The sequence below is a fragment of the Aythya marila genome, assembly GCF_965140915.1.
Source record: "Aythya marila genome assembly, chromosome: 1".
Taxonomy (NCBI): domain Eukaryota; kingdom Metazoa; phylum Chordata; class Aves; order Anseriformes; family Anatidae; genus Aythya; species Aythya marila.
Window position 1 is genome coordinate 136,079,755 of NC_139042.1, and position 16,984 is coordinate 136,096,738.

The following is a 16,984-nucleotide window of genomic DNA, read 5'->3' on the forward strand; positions in this document are numbered from 1 at the left end:
AGTGGTGATACTATTGTTAATATGGTGCTGTTAAACCAGTAAGTAGATACCCTTTACATCATGTGAAGGATGAGCAGAGAACTTAGATGTCAGGAAAATAATTGGTTATATTTTGATGTTTTTGATCATGCAGGAGTGTGAGCTTGTGATCTCTATACTGTAGCAAGTGACCTGATTTAGAACTGTGAAGTCATGTGAACCAAGTATATCCTCTGACATGTCAGTAGCTTGGAAGCACAAGTACTTGATGTCCATTTGCCAAAAGATGTAGATTCATTGCATTCATACCTGTTGCTAGGACTTCAGTCCGCAATGTTAATTCAATGGAAACTTTGTTTCTGGGTGATATATTTGTCATGCAGAAAAGCTTCTTATGGTAGGAATTTGTAAATTATTGGAACAAAACCGAAGACTTCTTTCACTCTTTTTTGTTGTTGTCAAAAAAAAAAAAAAAAAATTTGATTCACATTCCACTCTGGGTACTCTGAGTTGTGGCACGCCATTAAATCAAACTTAGTTTATTTTTAGTAGGGTTTTTTATTATTTAAATGTAATCACTGAGCAATGGGAGCGTGTAAAAATACTCTGAAGGAATGAGCAAAATTGTAATACACTGAAGAATAAGTAAACCAAGCAACTCCAGGTGCTGTTTATAGAAGGCATTAGTCTACTGGTAGAAGCGTACAAAAGCTAGCTCCTTGGGATTACTCAATTAATTTCCAGAAGAAAGGGCCTTAATCTGTAATATCTTTTCTGAAGGTCAGTCTCTTTTATTGGATGTAAATTTTACTAAGCTGAATTTAGGTTATCAAATATACTTTGCTAGTATGTCTGGGCAGGGAATGAAGTTAATCAGTGGAAATAAAACCACAGAAAATACACAGTGGTGTTCTTCTCCACTAAGAAGGCGAATTCAGGCTTCTTGAATCTCTTCCAGACACAGATGTAAATTCCACTGTAGCTTTTCAAATAGTGAATAATCATGGTCTGTTACATTTGATGATGAATCACGCAAGGGGTTGCAGATGGTGAGAAGAGTGCAGCTGTGCAGATACTAGAGGAGCTGAGATGGAAGACTAGAGGACCCGAGGGAATGAAGGAGGTGATTCGAGGGTGGGATGATAGAGCTTATGAAAGAGAAGGGTAAGACAGCTGAAAGACTATTGAAGCTGAGCATGCTGGGGTAAAGCCAGAAACTGAAACCTGAGATTTGGGGATGGGGAGAGTGCTGGAAACTGAAAAGGATGTATACTTGAGGTAAAAAAGATTTTTCTTGTTGCTGATCTCTGAATCAGAAGTTGCAGCATTAGATATCAAAGTAACTTTGCTTTTGTCCCAGGCCAAAGTAAGGAGACAACCCTAGATGGAAGTTTAAGCAGTAGATGAAAAGAGGAAACTGAAGGGCTTCATGTACCTTGTAAAGGAATGATGGTCCTAAGTAGGAGAGCTACTGTAGTTACACATACAGATGCAAAGTTGTGGGTTTTTTTGTTTTGATTGTTGAGGATGGGGCTTGTGCAATGAAATCAGAATTGCAAAATTTGGGAATTCACCAGGTAGAGAAGTTTTATCTGACTAGGTGCTCCTAAATAAGGGGGATTGCATGTCCCAGGTTGTGGTTGAAGGGCTGTGAAGATTCAAGTGAAGCTTTGCATAATCTCAGTGATAAAAGGAATGATCTTAAACCAACATCCTAGAAAATCCAAACCATCTTTCACCTGTTTGCATTGGGTAATTTTAATTGAATCCATCTTTCTCCCTTGATTAAAAAGTATTGTTCCAAGACAACAGCTCTTTTCTTTATTCAGGAAAGATGTTGCCGTTAGAATCTCTGTAAGAACTACTATTTTTGCCTACAGGTCAGAAGTCCACAGCCAAAGTGAATATTTAACCACTATTTCAAGGACAGCCAATTGTCTTTTTCTTAATAAAGTAAGCAATTAGGAGTCAAAGTGAGGGATCGTGGAAAACTAGAAGAATACTTCAAGTACTAACGTAGCTTCAGGCATCCATTTTGTGTATTCTACAAACCTTAGTAAGTGCAAAAGAAGAGTTATGCTCATAAACTGCTGTGCTGATAACTGTCTTCAGAATTACTTTCTTAACTCTTTTAGTCTTACTACTTCAAAAAGTCAGGTATATGCAATATGGTCTGCCTTCCTCTTCCATTAACTTTGAACCTACAAGTCTTGCCAAATTTGACAGAGGAGTGGTGGTTGCAAAGGTATTGGAGTCACATAATTTTTTGGGGAGTTGTAACTGGACAGAAGGAGGGAAAACACATTATTGACCCAGCTGAGGAAATGACGCAATAAGAATTCAACAATTCTCTGTTCTATTTGGCCAGTTAATTGCCAATCAGCACAGGAGCACTGGTTGCAACATGCAGCTCTGAGCCAGCTTACAGCGTGTGCTCACTGTTTGCCCAGTCAGTTCAGGGACATTGCGTGGGGAGAGGGAAGTATTGTGAAGAAGGGAAAGATCAGGGAGTCACGATAGGATGACGTAGGGTTACAATGGTATGAAAATGTTATGTCTTGGGAAGCAAATCGATAGAAATTGAAGTATTTTATTTCTTCTAACAGCAGTTACCCCTTTTCCAGTGTTTTAATGTTACTAGCAGTGAATACCAATATGAATTCTACCTTCCACATTTAGTTACTGTCACAACATAATGCTGTCATGTTTTTATCACGTTGCTTAAACTCAGTTATATACAACTTCAAAAATGTCTTTATGAGGTAACAAAACTACTTGGTATCCTTAAAGTATTGTAGATTGTGTTGCAGAATTTGAAGCCTAGTGTTTGTGTTCAGTTGAAGTTGTAGGAACATTGCTTTGCTTTGTTGAAGAATAAACAAGGATTAAATGGTACAGGAATAATAAGTATGCTCACAAAACAAATGATAAGTTAACTATTTCTCAGCCTTCGTTTTACTATGAATTTATACTTACGGCAGGTATTTCTATTTACAAGACACCAAGAATTCATAGTTTTAAGAGTATGTTATTACCAGTCCTGTCAGGAAGAAATTATTGACAATATATACCAATTGCTACCACACATAAGGGTCTGAGGAGATAAAACAAATGCGATTCTTTTATCCTAGTTAATAAGGACACATTTTAAGACATCCATGCATATACGTGAACCCTAAAGATTGTTGCAATGTTATTGGAGTTTTAGAAATTGCTTCTCACTAAATCATCTAAGTCTTTGCTTGATTCCATAAGTTAATGGCAACTGATTTTTTTATTTCTTTATCTAAATAAATATAGTCAGTCTAAAGTCTCACATTTGTTAGTAAGAGCTGCTAGACATCTTTGCTTGTAAAAGTTATGATGTCCTTTTGAATAGGACAGTGTTTTTTAATTTTTTTATTTTTTTTTTTAATCTAGCAAAGGAACAAGTAAAGTTTCTGAGTTAAAGGTTTATGTAACAGCATCATCAATATGTTTAATGGAAAATGACCAAAAAACCTGCCTGGCACTTCTTCTATATGTATCAGATTTAATTTTAATGGACAATTTTATTTGCACAGATGTCTTTAATGTTTCACCCTCTGAAGTTTATTTTTACCATATGTAGTAAAAACATACTCTGCAGGAAACTTAGTAATAGACTTATTTTATTTACTCAAAATTTGATTATATTGGAGATAATCATTTAGTCACCACATTAAAATGCAATTTGTATTTGCCTTTTACCCTCAGATATCTTTATCCTTCAACAAAGGAAATCTCTGTGGAATGTCAGGGCATGGTTAGAAAATTGTTGAGAAGTCACTTTGCATAATCTGAGATGCATTACTCACACATGTAAGGGAACAATTGCAACATTTCAATTTAGTCTCAATGATGTTTCTCAGTGAGCAGCATGTTAAGACAGATATGTAGGCAGTTTGTAAATGCTGTACACATAGGAACCAACTTTAACTTAACCACTAAAACTTCCTTTTACATACTATTTTTAGAAAAGAGCATTGGTAATGGTTTTATGAAGTCTAATATGTTCATGCGGTTCGTAAGACTTTTTCTTTTTTTTTTTTTTTTTTAACTTCTCTTAATTTTGCACATACTAGGCAAGTAGGTTTATCCTCAGTTTGAGCACACTGACTTGGAAAGTCCAGGTGTTCCTAGCTGTTAATTGATTCAACATACTGGCTTAGGTAGTTTGCTTGTCAGATGTTTGGACAGTAACGGAAAACTTAAAAAGCCAGATGACTTCCAAAAATGAATAAGGAGTTTGGGGACAGATGGGGAAGGTAAAAGAACTTTGAGTTCATTAACGTGGTAATAAAAATATAGTAAGTACTCAGATGACACGTTTGTATGAACGTGACCTTGGTCTTGGATCAAATAGCAAATACATAAATGTCATGTTTGTCTGAATGTGACCTTGCATTGGTTCAGATATCAATCATAAATCTAATCCTAGATTTTAATGTACATGTACAAAAAATGGCCTCTTAAATGATGCATCGGATCTTTGGTTCTCAGGAGTCACGGTCTTCACATGTAAGTGTTCAGCAAACACAAAAAGCACGTTTGTGCAAAACATTAAATTATTTTAGCTGCATTGCCTACAAGATGCTGTCAATGAATGATTTAGAATCTGTTAAAGCTTGAAGCGCAAATTGCTATGACTGCTATGATTAACATGTATAATCATTTGAATCTCGTTCAAGTATGGAATAATTTGAGTAGAATATAACAGGGACCTGAAGAGCCATGGACACTGAAACAGCATTGAATAAAGAGCAAAGCCGGTGATTGTCTGGAGAGAGGAAAAGAAAAAAAGGTAGAGTGTGCTGCAAGCATAGATGTATATACATGTACATGTATAACAGTGAATTGGGGGTTTTATTAGAAACTGTGATGAGCTGTAAGTAGTTGTGGGGACTTGAAAGAGAGCATGTATCAGAGAATGCCATGTCCTCTGTAACATAATGATTACTAAGATGTTGCAGTGGGTTTCTTGAAGCACATTCCTATTGTTTTTTTTGATTCTTGTATTAATAAAATATACTTAGATCTGTATTGATGCCTTAAAAATATGTGATGTTATTAATTCCAATCTGAATAATTACTTTCATGGTAAATTGAATGAACTTCCCACATACTGTTGTCTAGGCTGTTTTTTTCTTTAATGTCATATTAATTATAGTATGCCTATTCTATAATTTTAAGCATGTAGTCAATTCTCAACTACATGTCAGTGCTCGTTATTTTATGTAAAAGTTGAACCAGAACCAGGATTATTGGAGAAAGGCAAAAAAATCACAAATTGCCATTTTTTCAGGATTTCTGTGCATCCCAACAGCAAAAGTCAAAGGAAAACAAAAGATTTTTCCACAAAGATTTTTCCCCCTTATGACTTTGCTGGTACTTACCTGTTTTAGAGTCAGGAATAATCTATAGATCAGACTGGATTGTACTGTAATTAAAAACTAAAGCAAAGACCCCATCGAAGCACTTTTTGAAGAAAATAGTAAAGTGAAGGTTAACAGTCTTGCTTACCAATAGTCCTAATATAATATTCTGTAGTTTGTTGGCTTGTACTGAATTCCTGACTAGTCAAGTCTTAGAAGAATTTAAAGGATTCAGCAGACATAGACTTAAAAGAGAGATTTAAATGCTTTACTTTGGCATATAGCTACTTCTGATACAAGTTTCTGCTTAGCCTTCACTAGAGATGAAAAGTAAAGTCTGATCTTTCTATTTCTATATGTATCTTTCAGTTACAGAAATGAGTGAGGTATTCACCTTTTGGATATGAAAATTCTCATTTAGAGGAGGAAAAAACAAAGCAAAATCTGTGAATGTCATATTGGTATTCTGTATAGAAATACAGATGTAAATCTGTTTGAGCTTTGTGTCAGTTCAAGCAACGCCATCTCCATTCTTTAAAGAAATGAACTAAGAAAAATGGACTTTTGTTTTATCAGAAGGACCTTGGTGCAAATTTGAGTACTATCATATTTGATATATCTGATGTCCATTTATGTGGAAAAAAAGCAAGTATGGCTTCAGATAAATGTAAACTTGAGGTGATAGACCTGTAAATCTTGTCTCTGGTGCCTGAAGACAAGGTTGCAAAACCTTTATGTCCTGTAGCTGACAAAGTCAAATCTGGTTCCAGTTGGGTTAGCAGTGGCTAATTTAAAGACAGGCTTCAGTTCTCATCATACTGATAACTTGGAGCTGTGGTATTTCTGTACATTAAGTCAAGATGTGTCTGCTAGAGGTTGACTAGGCTAATGTTGTGGATCAAATACAAAATTCAGATGAAATGTATTTCCTGGTCTAATATTTGGGCAACGTAGATGTCATATGTAAAAGTAAAGTGTTCTCAACTGAGTTCCTATTTCCCTTGTTCTGGAGGGGCTTGCTGAATTTAAAATTTCCCACTAGGAAGCCATTTGATAAGGTGTTGTTTTATCTGTTCTTTGAGCTAGATTACATCTTTCAGAGTTTCTAGCATTGGAACTATTCTTTTTTTTTTTTTTTTTTTTTTCTTCAGGAGTGTTGTTGTTTCAGCTGAGAGTAAATGCCTGTATCTTCCATTTACTGGATTTCTAAGAGATTTTTACTGTTGGAAGAATGATGAATAACTGGGAGGTGCAAGAGCTTCCCAGCCTATAGGGAAGTCCTGTGGCCATATCAAAAGATGATACTGCTTAGTCCAATACAGAGGCTGCCTGATTTATAGAGCAATTTTATGCTCTCAACAGCCACTGAAGTGGCAGGGCTGCTTTACTTCAGGCAATGCAAAAGCCTAATTTAGAAGCCTAGACTGTTGATACAGTCACTGGATTCTTCCGAGAGGATTCAGTCTGCACATCCACAAATACATTTGTTGGCTGTGCAGCACATCTGTCCCTCTCCCCAACTGCTTTTTCTGTTCCCCGTGTTGAGCCAGCAAAAATATTTGTAAGGCTTTGCAGTGAACTGGATTGGAGAAGTGATCTGGTTGAAAAATCCTGCTTTGTAATTGTCATTGTGGTCTCAAAGACCAGTTACAGTCTGGAAAGTCCATTGAGTTCTGCATTACTCAGATGTGTAAGTGAGGTGAGATGCCTGTTTGCTGAAAATTAATTCCTGCTTTGTATTTTTTCTTTGCCCTTAGTAATTGTTTCTGTCCTGTGAGAAGGAATTCAATTTGGAAGAAATAGTTTGTTTACCTCCTGGACAGTGCTGTTGCTGTTCTGTTACTAGTCACTTCTTGAACAGCAATCTTGACAAAACCAAAAAATTGTTACAACTACTTTATATAAAATGAATGTGTTACATAATTTAAAAAATCTGAGGAAATAATATATAAACATGAAGTTATAGAAAGCTGCTAAATGGTTTTAAAGCAGAAATGTTGCTTTTAAAAGGGGGATGAATTGCCCTGTTCAGACATTTATCCTTCTCTAGTATATTCTAGGCAATGAGATTCCACTTCAGAGAGGCAGGACCCATGAAGTAGCTTCTGTACTCTGCCACTAAATGTTGGAAAGAAGCTACAGGGAGATGCCAACAGGGATTGAAGCTGGCTCAGTAAATGCAAAGTAGTTATATAGGGACTACTAGCAATGATGTCATTGGCCATTGGCCTCTGCATTTTTTTTTCAATCTGCCTTCCCTCCCTCCCCCCCGCTGATTAGTCACTTTTTTCCACTCTTTCTGTGTAGAGTATGCCCAAATTTTAATAGCTGAGCAGTGTTAAGGAATTATTTCCATAGGTATTTCAGGCTTTTTGGTCTTCAAAGGTTATGATATTGCTGCAAATGCTAAATTTTGAACAGTGCCTCTGTATATACTGCAGTTATAAGTGATTCAAAGTTCTCTTTTATAAGGAGATATGATAGTATTTTATTTAGTGGTGCAGGAGGACTTTGAATGTTTTGCCTTTTACTGAGTGTTTTTATAATCATACAGATTGAGGTTTTATTTTTTTTTCTTGGGAGGGACATAAATGTTAATCAGAGGGACATAAATATTAAACAGATGGTCCTAGAGCCTTGAACTTCTATTAATATTCTGCATTGTGGCTCCTATGCACTTGAATATTAGGTAAGGAATCTTTCATGTTTAGTATGGCTACCTGTTTGACAACCCTTGTTAGTTTTCTTTACAGAGTTTGTATCCTGTTATGTTTTACTCTTGGTAATACTCTTTTTGCCAAATAATAGGTGTTGCTTGTTTTAATATCTCCTTAAATATATTCTTATTTTTAAAATTGTTTGTACCAGGAAAAGTGTGGATTTGTAGCACTGTTATGTAAATGATGTTTTATAGTTTTATTAAGACATTTCCTTACTTTTTCAAAGTAAAAATAACTGAATAACAATATGGTTACATGTTAAGAACTGAGGATTTTTATTTATTTTTAACTGGTGGGAACCTTCATCTGCATGCGAAATACCATGTATGTTGCATGATAAGAGTTTCTGGCAACATTGTTGTACCTTGCTACAGAGCTGGAAAACTTCTGCTCTGCATATGTCACAAAACAGATTTAATTTTAAAATCTCATCGCTTTGCCTAAATGTCATGTTAGCTTTATCAGTAAATTTCTGCTAGTTGTGGTGGGCTAATAGCTGGTGCTGCACCATGGAAGTATTGTGTATTTCCCTGCCAGTCTGATAGAGTACATCTAGTTGAAGAATGCTCCTGCTTAATGCGATGTGCAGTCAGTTGCTCATGTGGTTTTGTTCACACCTAACCTGTCATTAATCAGCACTGCTCGTGTGCATCTTCTTACTGTTGACTTGCTTGTGCAGCATGTTAATTCATCTGTTTTTGTCCTGTCTTTACAAGTGTTTGCTTTTGGTGTTGGCAAATTACATGTATGGAAAAGTTGATAAAGATTGTTAATTTTCAATAAGAAAATCTTGCCTTTCCTCTCTCTTTTTGGATCACGTCTTTTAAAATTCAGCAGGACAGAAAATCCTGGGACCAAAGAAACGCTGCTGCCTGGCTCAGTAAGTTCTGCTCGGGTTTGGCTGAGTAATATAAAAACAAACAAATACTCCCATATTGTTTTTACTACTTTTAGTATCAATCAACAAAATATTTGAAGTGTGTCAGAGCTTTAACAACACTTCCCATGTAGTTTTAGAAGTGTTATCTCTGCATCTCCTGATGCAATTACAGAAGTGTTTTCAAGGGAGAAAAGTACATGTAAAACTCATCATGCTCCCCACTTCTGTAAGTCAGTAGGCTTGTCTCCATGGCCTCTGCTCCTCCTTCAAGAACTCTCTACTGTTTCTTCAATTCTACAGGTATACTTACAGATCAGAGATATTAAAATCAGATAAGAGAAAGAGGATTTTCTTTTCTCCCACTTTTCCTAAGCAAACAATATTTTTCCCTTTTGATTGACCAATAAATTAACAGCTTTTCTTTTTTTAACACTGCAGACTAGTATAGACTGCGTTGTCCTATGAGCTGTGTAGTTACATTTCTGTTTAATACATTTCCACTTGTAAAGGGAATAATTTGGGGAAAGAACACTGCAGTATATAAGTACATTCTGTTATTGTGCCTAAAAAAAAAAATGTGGTTGCATAGACGTTTTTAATTTGTAACTTTTAATAGTTTAACTTTGCAATTTTAGTATTACTTTTGAAAGTTAAATATGTGAATTTTGGTTTAATTTAAAGGCAAGGATGCTTACAAGTTGTGTATGATATCTTGGAGTACAACTGTATAAAAGGGAAAAAGCATAGTTTCTGTGTACACATGCGTGTGTGCAACTGGCAGCCATGATGAAGAGGTGGCACATGAAAAAGATTCATTTGTAAATTGTTTTATGTTCTTAATGCTATGGAAAATACAAAATATTACTGGTGTGGATGGTTACAAAGTATCAAAACTATTAAATGTCAGAGGACAAAGGAGAAAACATGCACCCTTTCCCAGATAGGAGGTAGGACTTCATACTTTCAGGTGCCAAATTTTATTTTCTCTTGATGATTTTTATGTGTTGAAGCAGGATATTGGAAATATCCTTCAGCTTATTTATTTGTTGAGGGTCTTCCTATTCACCTAAGTTTTCTAAAAGTATCTACTGTACTTGCTATTTCTAAATGTTCTGTATTCAGCTACAATATTCTCAGTGACCTGAAGGTAATGATTGTTTCAACTTTAACCTTGATATTTGCAAGCAAGCCCTTTAAACGATCAATTTGTTTATGCAGTAAATCCAGACTTTGTTACTGTTTCTCAGAGACCTTTCAAAGAGATCTCTCTCAGAGATCTCTCAAAGATCTGTCTCCTTACTGGGATTATCCTTAGTGTGGCAAGTATTAAATGTGGAACAGCCAGGGGTTTAGTCTTCCACCAACCCTTTCCAAAATGTAGCAAATTACTGATTGCTACATGAATAGGCATTTTTCTTTGATTATCTGTCTGTGATTTCTTTAAAACCTGCCTCAAGTTTATAGGTAAGTTACTCATTGGTTATTTGCAATGTGGTGGTGGGAGAGGGGGACTTACTCAAAAAGCAGGCATATTGCGGAGATAATAGACTGTGAGAGAGCTCCAGTAAAATCTGTTTATCTTTAAAACAATAATTATATGAAACTGTGTTCTCATTTTTCTATATCAGTCTTTCTTGTTATCAGTTTCCTTTGTGTGTTTGCATGCGGGTGTAGGAAAGGTGGTACGGAGACTAGAATATTGTGTGGGACACTGAGAAAATCCTCTGACAATGTCCCAAGCACAGGATTTTCCTAAAGTCTTCAGAATAAGAAGAAATGTTGATTTATACAGACATGTGAGTGGATACTGCAGCTACCTCCAACTACTCTTGCAACATGTAAAGCTTTTCTTGTAAAGCAAATTACTCTCTGAGAATGTTATTTAAATAAACTTTGTACTGGTTACTCTTTTTACGGCGGAGGTTTTATTTTCATATGACCTGTATCGATGCATATTAAGTGAAAGCTGCCAATGAAAGCATGTGCATGTATAAACATGCACAATTACAGAGAAGACAAAATGCAAGGAGTTCATTGTATGAATACTAGGTGGTTTACATTAATGTTTTGTTTCTGTGCGTCTGAAAAAAAGATAAAAATATATTTTTTTCAGCAATGGAAAGGTTAGTATGTTTTGTCTTCAGAGATGGTTATGTAAGAGCTGTGCTCACTAAAGTAGCTAGTTAACCATTGACATGATCCATAATGATTAAGCAGCTGTAATTTACTGGCAGTGTTTGAAAGTACAAAAGGGTATGTCATTTAATAGTTAAAAACAAAAACTACTTCATTTATATTTCACTAGCTGTTGAGCTGTTATATAAATTTAGCTAAACAGTCTGGTGAATTTTAAATATTTACTGCAAATGTGGAGAAGTATGACTCAATTTGGACAAAACTGTGCTGTTGAAAAAGCTGTTGCCATGTTTAGAGTTCAGCTATCAAGTCTTTTCATTGCTTTCTTGTCAAATAAGGCCTACTTTATTGAAAGTTAAACTTTGGTGTTCACTTAGTCCAGCACAAGTATTTTTAAAAGATTAAGGGGTTGCTGTTACAGAGGCGGGTGTGATTCAGCAGGTAGCTTCAAGTAACACTGGGCTGGCTACCCAGAGCCTGGTGCTTCCTGAAACTTCCCCAGCGATAATGGGATATTCTTGCTACACGTCCACAGAGGAACGTCATGTTTCTGTGCCATGAGCAATGCTGTTACAATCAGCACGCTGGAGGAGCAGTTCTGATCATAATCTCTGCCATTCGTTTCTTCCTTTTTCTGTTGATGGCTCCTTAGGGAGACAAATTTGGTAGTCCACTTGGATTGCCAGAGAACAGTTGATATTATTCTCAGCTTCCATTATCAAAATGATATACATCAAGGTTTTTTTTTTACTCCTTTCCCTCAAAACAATTTACAGCAATAGTAATTTAACTTTGGTTTCACAAATAAATGCATAAGTGATTTCTTGTTTCTCCACTGAAGTCTGACATCTTCCAGTTAAATCTGGGGAGAGTAAGATGTGTAATAAATGCTGGTGGCACCAGATTTGGACAGGGCTAGATAACTAACAGCAAACTGCAGAGTTAGTTCCAGGTTTTATGGAGATGGTTCATGCTGCCTTAAGAGAGAAATTGTACAAATATATTCCCAGTTAAAGGTACTAGCAGAGAATAACAAACAGTGTTAACCAGAAATGTTTGCTGTTGCTTCTTTTTCTTACTTTTTCAAAGTAGTGCTTTGTAACAGCCTTTGCAGCAATCTCTGAGATTGGGAGCATTGGTCTGAATCCATGCAGATGGCTTAACAATAAAATCTGTCAAATAGCACACAATCTGTGGCATTTTCTTTTGATGTGTGACTATATGCTCCTAAAACATTAGGCTAATTTGTGTTTTTGTTTTGTTTTAGGTGGAGTGTTTTATTTAGTGCTGTCATTCATACAATTTCTGAGCCTTTTTTTTTTTTTTTTTCCAGAAGTAACTATGGCCATGTATGTTGGAGTGATGTTAATTTTAAGTCTTCTGTCATCCTTATGAGTATCAAATGTAGATATTTGTTAATATTTTGTCATGTCACAAGCCAGTAAGATTTATAAGAGAAACAAAGGTAGTTCTTGGAGACAGGACAACTGTTGAGCTTTAAAAGAAAGTGATATTTTAAACTGATTTTACTAAGTAGTCTCAAATTGTGGAATTTATGTAGTGACTATAATAGATATCAATTACAGTTCAGTACTTTATGTGAAAGGAATTATTCTGATTCAGTTTTCCAATATAATGTTCTGTTCCAAAATAATCGATTATCATAATCAGTTTCTTGGATGCTCTTGAGGTTGAGATACAGATGAAAATCCTTGCATTGCTGATAAATATTCTAGTACAGTGCTGGCAATGTCCTACTGAGTACTTAATATATCAAATAGGATAGTTAATTTACCTGTTATTTCTAGATACACTGAGCTGTGTATAGTGATAGAATAACAATGTGGCACATCCGAGTAAAATAAATAGTGACATACAGTGTTGTAACTGGTGTTACAAATCATGGATAAATTCTTATTCTTAGTCTCCTAGATATTCTTGTTTGCTACCTCGTAATACAAAACACATTTGTATTTGCTACTGCTTCTTTGCTCATTGTTTGAATGTTTAAATTAATGTAACTACCAGACACTGATTTAAAAGGGATGTTTTGTCATTATTTCAGTATTCCTCTGTAGTTCATCATGCAACCTGATAACACTTTAAATAAAGTGGATTTTGCCAAAAACAGTAATTTAAAGAGACAGTTACTGCCAAGAAAATCCTCTTTATAGTCAAATTATTTATTCATTTTTAGTTAAAGCTATCATGTTTCAAATAATGTTTTTCTTCAGGGAGCCTGAGTATAGTTTACAAATAGGAATTTATATTGCTATAGGTAATATTGGTGACTGGGGGGTGGTTGGACCAGATGATCTTGGAGGTCTTTTCTAACTTTAAGAATTCTATGAAAAACAGGTAAAATGGTGCATAGAGCTGTAAGAAGGAATATATTGAACATATTGCTTTGTTTTAATCGCCAGAGATTATGATTACAATACAATTTCAATTTCTTCCTGTACCTGAGGGGTTAACATTCACTTGGCTAAAATGAGTGGTGCATAATGGTACATCGGCTGTACTAGTATGACGTTGGGTATAAATATTTAAAAAAAAAAAAAAAAAAGAGTAGTCTTAAAATCAGAGGAAAATTTAGAGAAGACTAGTGTATATATTTTAAATAACATCAATTGGCTGGTCAATGCTTTGAAGGATGCAGACTGTGGGATAAAAAGCCTTATGCTATACAGATATATATATGTATATTTTTTGTTTTGCTTTAACATCATATAATGAACACATTGGAAAACACTGCAGCAATGATACATATATGAACCATTGGTTTTCCATGAAATAGTGGAAAGAGCATGTTGCTAAGTGCACTTGGAAAATAAATCTCTTAAAAACTGTGTGTACCTTGCAGGTTGTTGCAAGCGTGACTCTTAATCTTCCGCAGAGCAGATCATTCTGCCCTCCGTTACGTCTGTGCAAATATAATTGAAGGCAGACTTTTGCCATCAGTCTAGGGAGAAAAAGCTTGATGGCAGGTAACTTGCTAGTCTAAATCTTTTTAAGTTTTTATATAACCAAATACAAGTGACAGCTGTCTTTTGTCATTAGTATGTAAAGCAGTAGTTCTTTGTAGCACTCATAGATGTCATCTTTTGGGCAATTATATAGCAAACAAAACAAAACTGTTTAACTAGAACTAATACCCAATTTTCATAGGATTAATCTGTCATTTACAAATTATCAAATACATGGATTGATTTCTTAATATAAAGCATGTAGTGTCGTAGAAGCCAAACTAGTTCTATATAAAACTTTAAATAACATCAAGGAAGGTTGGGTTTTCTGTTTGTTCACTTGTTTTTATCATGACCTAGCACTTTTTATTGAAAAACCAGTATTGGCATATCCCCATATAGCCAGTAATTGGCAAATTCAAGCTCCACGATAAACTGCAGTATACACGTGGCTCTTTGTGAAGCTCAGCATTGAGTAGTAACCACAGTAACAGTCAAAGCTTCCCTGCAAGCCAGCGTGCGTTCATTGAATGGTCAATACTGAATTGAGATGTGTCTGTACATGTGAGGAGTACAACACAGCAATTAGTGCAAAAAATTAGTTTCTTTTAGCAGTATGTCCTGGCAGCAGCAGCAGCAACATTCTACAGCACATTTATTAGTTGAAATAACTACTTCATTTTTTTAAGAATCTGTACTGTTACTCAAAATTGATAATGCTGGTGGCAAGTTTGGAAGGCAGCTTTGAAAACATATTTCACTGTGGGAAATAAATCTAACTGTAGGAATTACAGGTATGTTGGATTGCATATGCTGGAGCACTCTTGATGAAGGTGTTAAGTTCATTGACCTAAGCAGGTCAAAACCCATTAGTTTTACCTGCTTCTATAAAGATTATAGTATAAGGCAGTATTTTGTTCTCTGCAGTGTCATAAGACCTATCAAATAAATCTAAGAGATGAGAACAGAGGACCAAATCAACATATCTAAACTTGTTAGATGAAGTGAGAAAAGACTGCTCTCACACAATATGTAATCATATTGATACTTATTTTTCTGTGAAATTTGGTGTGAAGTGATTAATGCGTGCTATAGAAACATAACTTGTAACCTTCAACAGCAAAGGAAAAAAACAACAACCTATCCATTGATCTCGTCATATCTTTTCATCATATTGAAATATTTTTTGGACTTTTTTTCCCTGTCCTGTCAATGATTCATGTTGCATAAAGCTTCTGGAGAAACAGAATATTGTATAATATTTCATTATCAGATTAAAGTTCATGTATTCAATATTCTGAGTGTAATAGAATTGAATATAAATATATGTATTCTGAATTTGTAAGCACAGGACTTTTTTTTTTCCCACCAGCGTAAAGAAGTTTAAGTGACAGCTCTACTTGACCAAAATGGTGGACACTGAAAACCAGCTCTATCCACTTACTCCCTTGGAGGAGGATGATATAGGTAGTCCTTTATCTGGAGAGTTTCTACAAGAGATGGAGAATATTCAAGACATTTCTCAGTCTCTAGGTGATGATAGCTCTGGAGCTTTAAGTTTAACAGAGTTTCAGTCACTGGGGAATGGTCCAGGATCTGACGGATCAGTCATAACAGGTAAGAGAGTTTTTGGTTACCATGAAACTTGCTTTTATAAATACATAATAGTAGGAATGAGGAACTTTTTAATGTAATAATTGTTGTTTATGACTAAATGACACTAAAAATATATAAATTGATAATAGCTTCATCTTAATATATTTAGGGCTAAAATTGCTTAACATAAACTTGCTGCTTTTTAAGTTATCATTACTATCAAAGTTTTCTTTTTCAAAATAACTCTTAATATCACTATTTCTAGAAAAGATGTTATATATTTTAGTCATATAGGATGTAATGATATTGCACTAAAACAAATACCATTTCTTTAGTTTCTTTAAATCACAAGTGTTTGAAATGTACCATGAAATATCAGTCAAAAATATATTTACAATCAAGCTCCTACAAGTGCACCCAGAATTCCAGTATATTTTAATGTATTGGTGTTTTTAACTTGCTGTTTTCTCCCCCTTCTCATGAGTAGCATTATTCAACTAATGGTTTCTACCCTGATAAAATTAACTAATCTGAGAGTGCTATATACTACGTAGTCATTAGTCAAAAGATCTTTCTTTGTATGAGATTTGTTTTGAGGGTTCACAATGGAAATTGTTGAAATGTTGTGGGACACTGCAATAACATCAATAACATATTCTTTCTGAAATTGTGGCTTTACAAACCTTTTAGCAGTACAACCATTTTAAGATTAAGTTTATGATTAACCTTCTAGTTGTTTTGCTTTCTGTTTTGTTTTTGCTTTTGTGTGTTTTTATTTTTTTACTGTAAATTAATTCTTAGGCTGAGATCACCAGATCACAATTTTACTTCACAAAAATTGTGCCAATAAAACTGAGGTGTGCCTCCGTGCTACAAGTGGTTGAAATTAATAGTGTAAATTTTGGAAGAAAGAAGAGCTGTCCCTTGGCACTCTTGCCCAAAGAAATGCTTGTTAGAATACAGTTTGGGTCCATTTTGGTTGCAGACTTCCACAGCTAGAGATATGCCTCATACAGGAAAAGTTTATATGTACTGGCTTTATAATACAGTTCATCTGTAGTATGATTTTTTTTAATTATTTGTGTGTGTATATGTGTACAAGTCCTATAATCCTATAATAATTTGGATCAGTTTCTAGTATCAGCTTATTTTCAGTATTCAGTGTTCATTGCGAAAACTCCAAGTTTTGCTGTTACTGAAGATGGAAAACGTAAATGTTTAAGGCTCAAATTCCATAAGACACATAAAAAGAAATGAAAATCATACTTTAAAAAAAAATCCTGGGTTTTAGGCTGTTGTTGATGACTCTACCTG

The 16,984-nt window shown here is 34.9% G+C and overlaps 1 protein-coding gene across 5 annotated transcripts in view; it reads left to right on the forward strand.

Annotated features, from left to right (window-relative positions):
- The window catches only part of PPARA (peroxisome proliferator activated receptor alpha), a 37,254-nt gene that overhangs the window by 7,689 nt on the left and 12,581 nt on the right, over window positions 1-16,984 (forward strand). Inside the window, exons 3-5 of one of the 5 annotated variants that reach the window (XM_082767294.1) lie at window positions 8,927-8,972; window positions 13,972-14,095; window positions 15,447-15,691. In XM_082767294.1, coding sequence (XP_082623420.1) covers window positions 15,484-15,691 — 208 coding nt within the window. In that variant the 5' untranslated portion in view covers window positions 8,927-8,972; window positions 13,972-14,095; window positions 15,447-15,483. Of the gene's footprint in view, window positions 1-8,926; window positions 8,973-10,270; window positions 10,437-13,971; window positions 14,096-15,446; window positions 15,692-16,984 lie in introns of those variants that run through there. The other 4 variants (XM_082767296.1, XM_082767295.1, XM_082767297.1 and 1 more) reach the window with 4 other exon arrangements.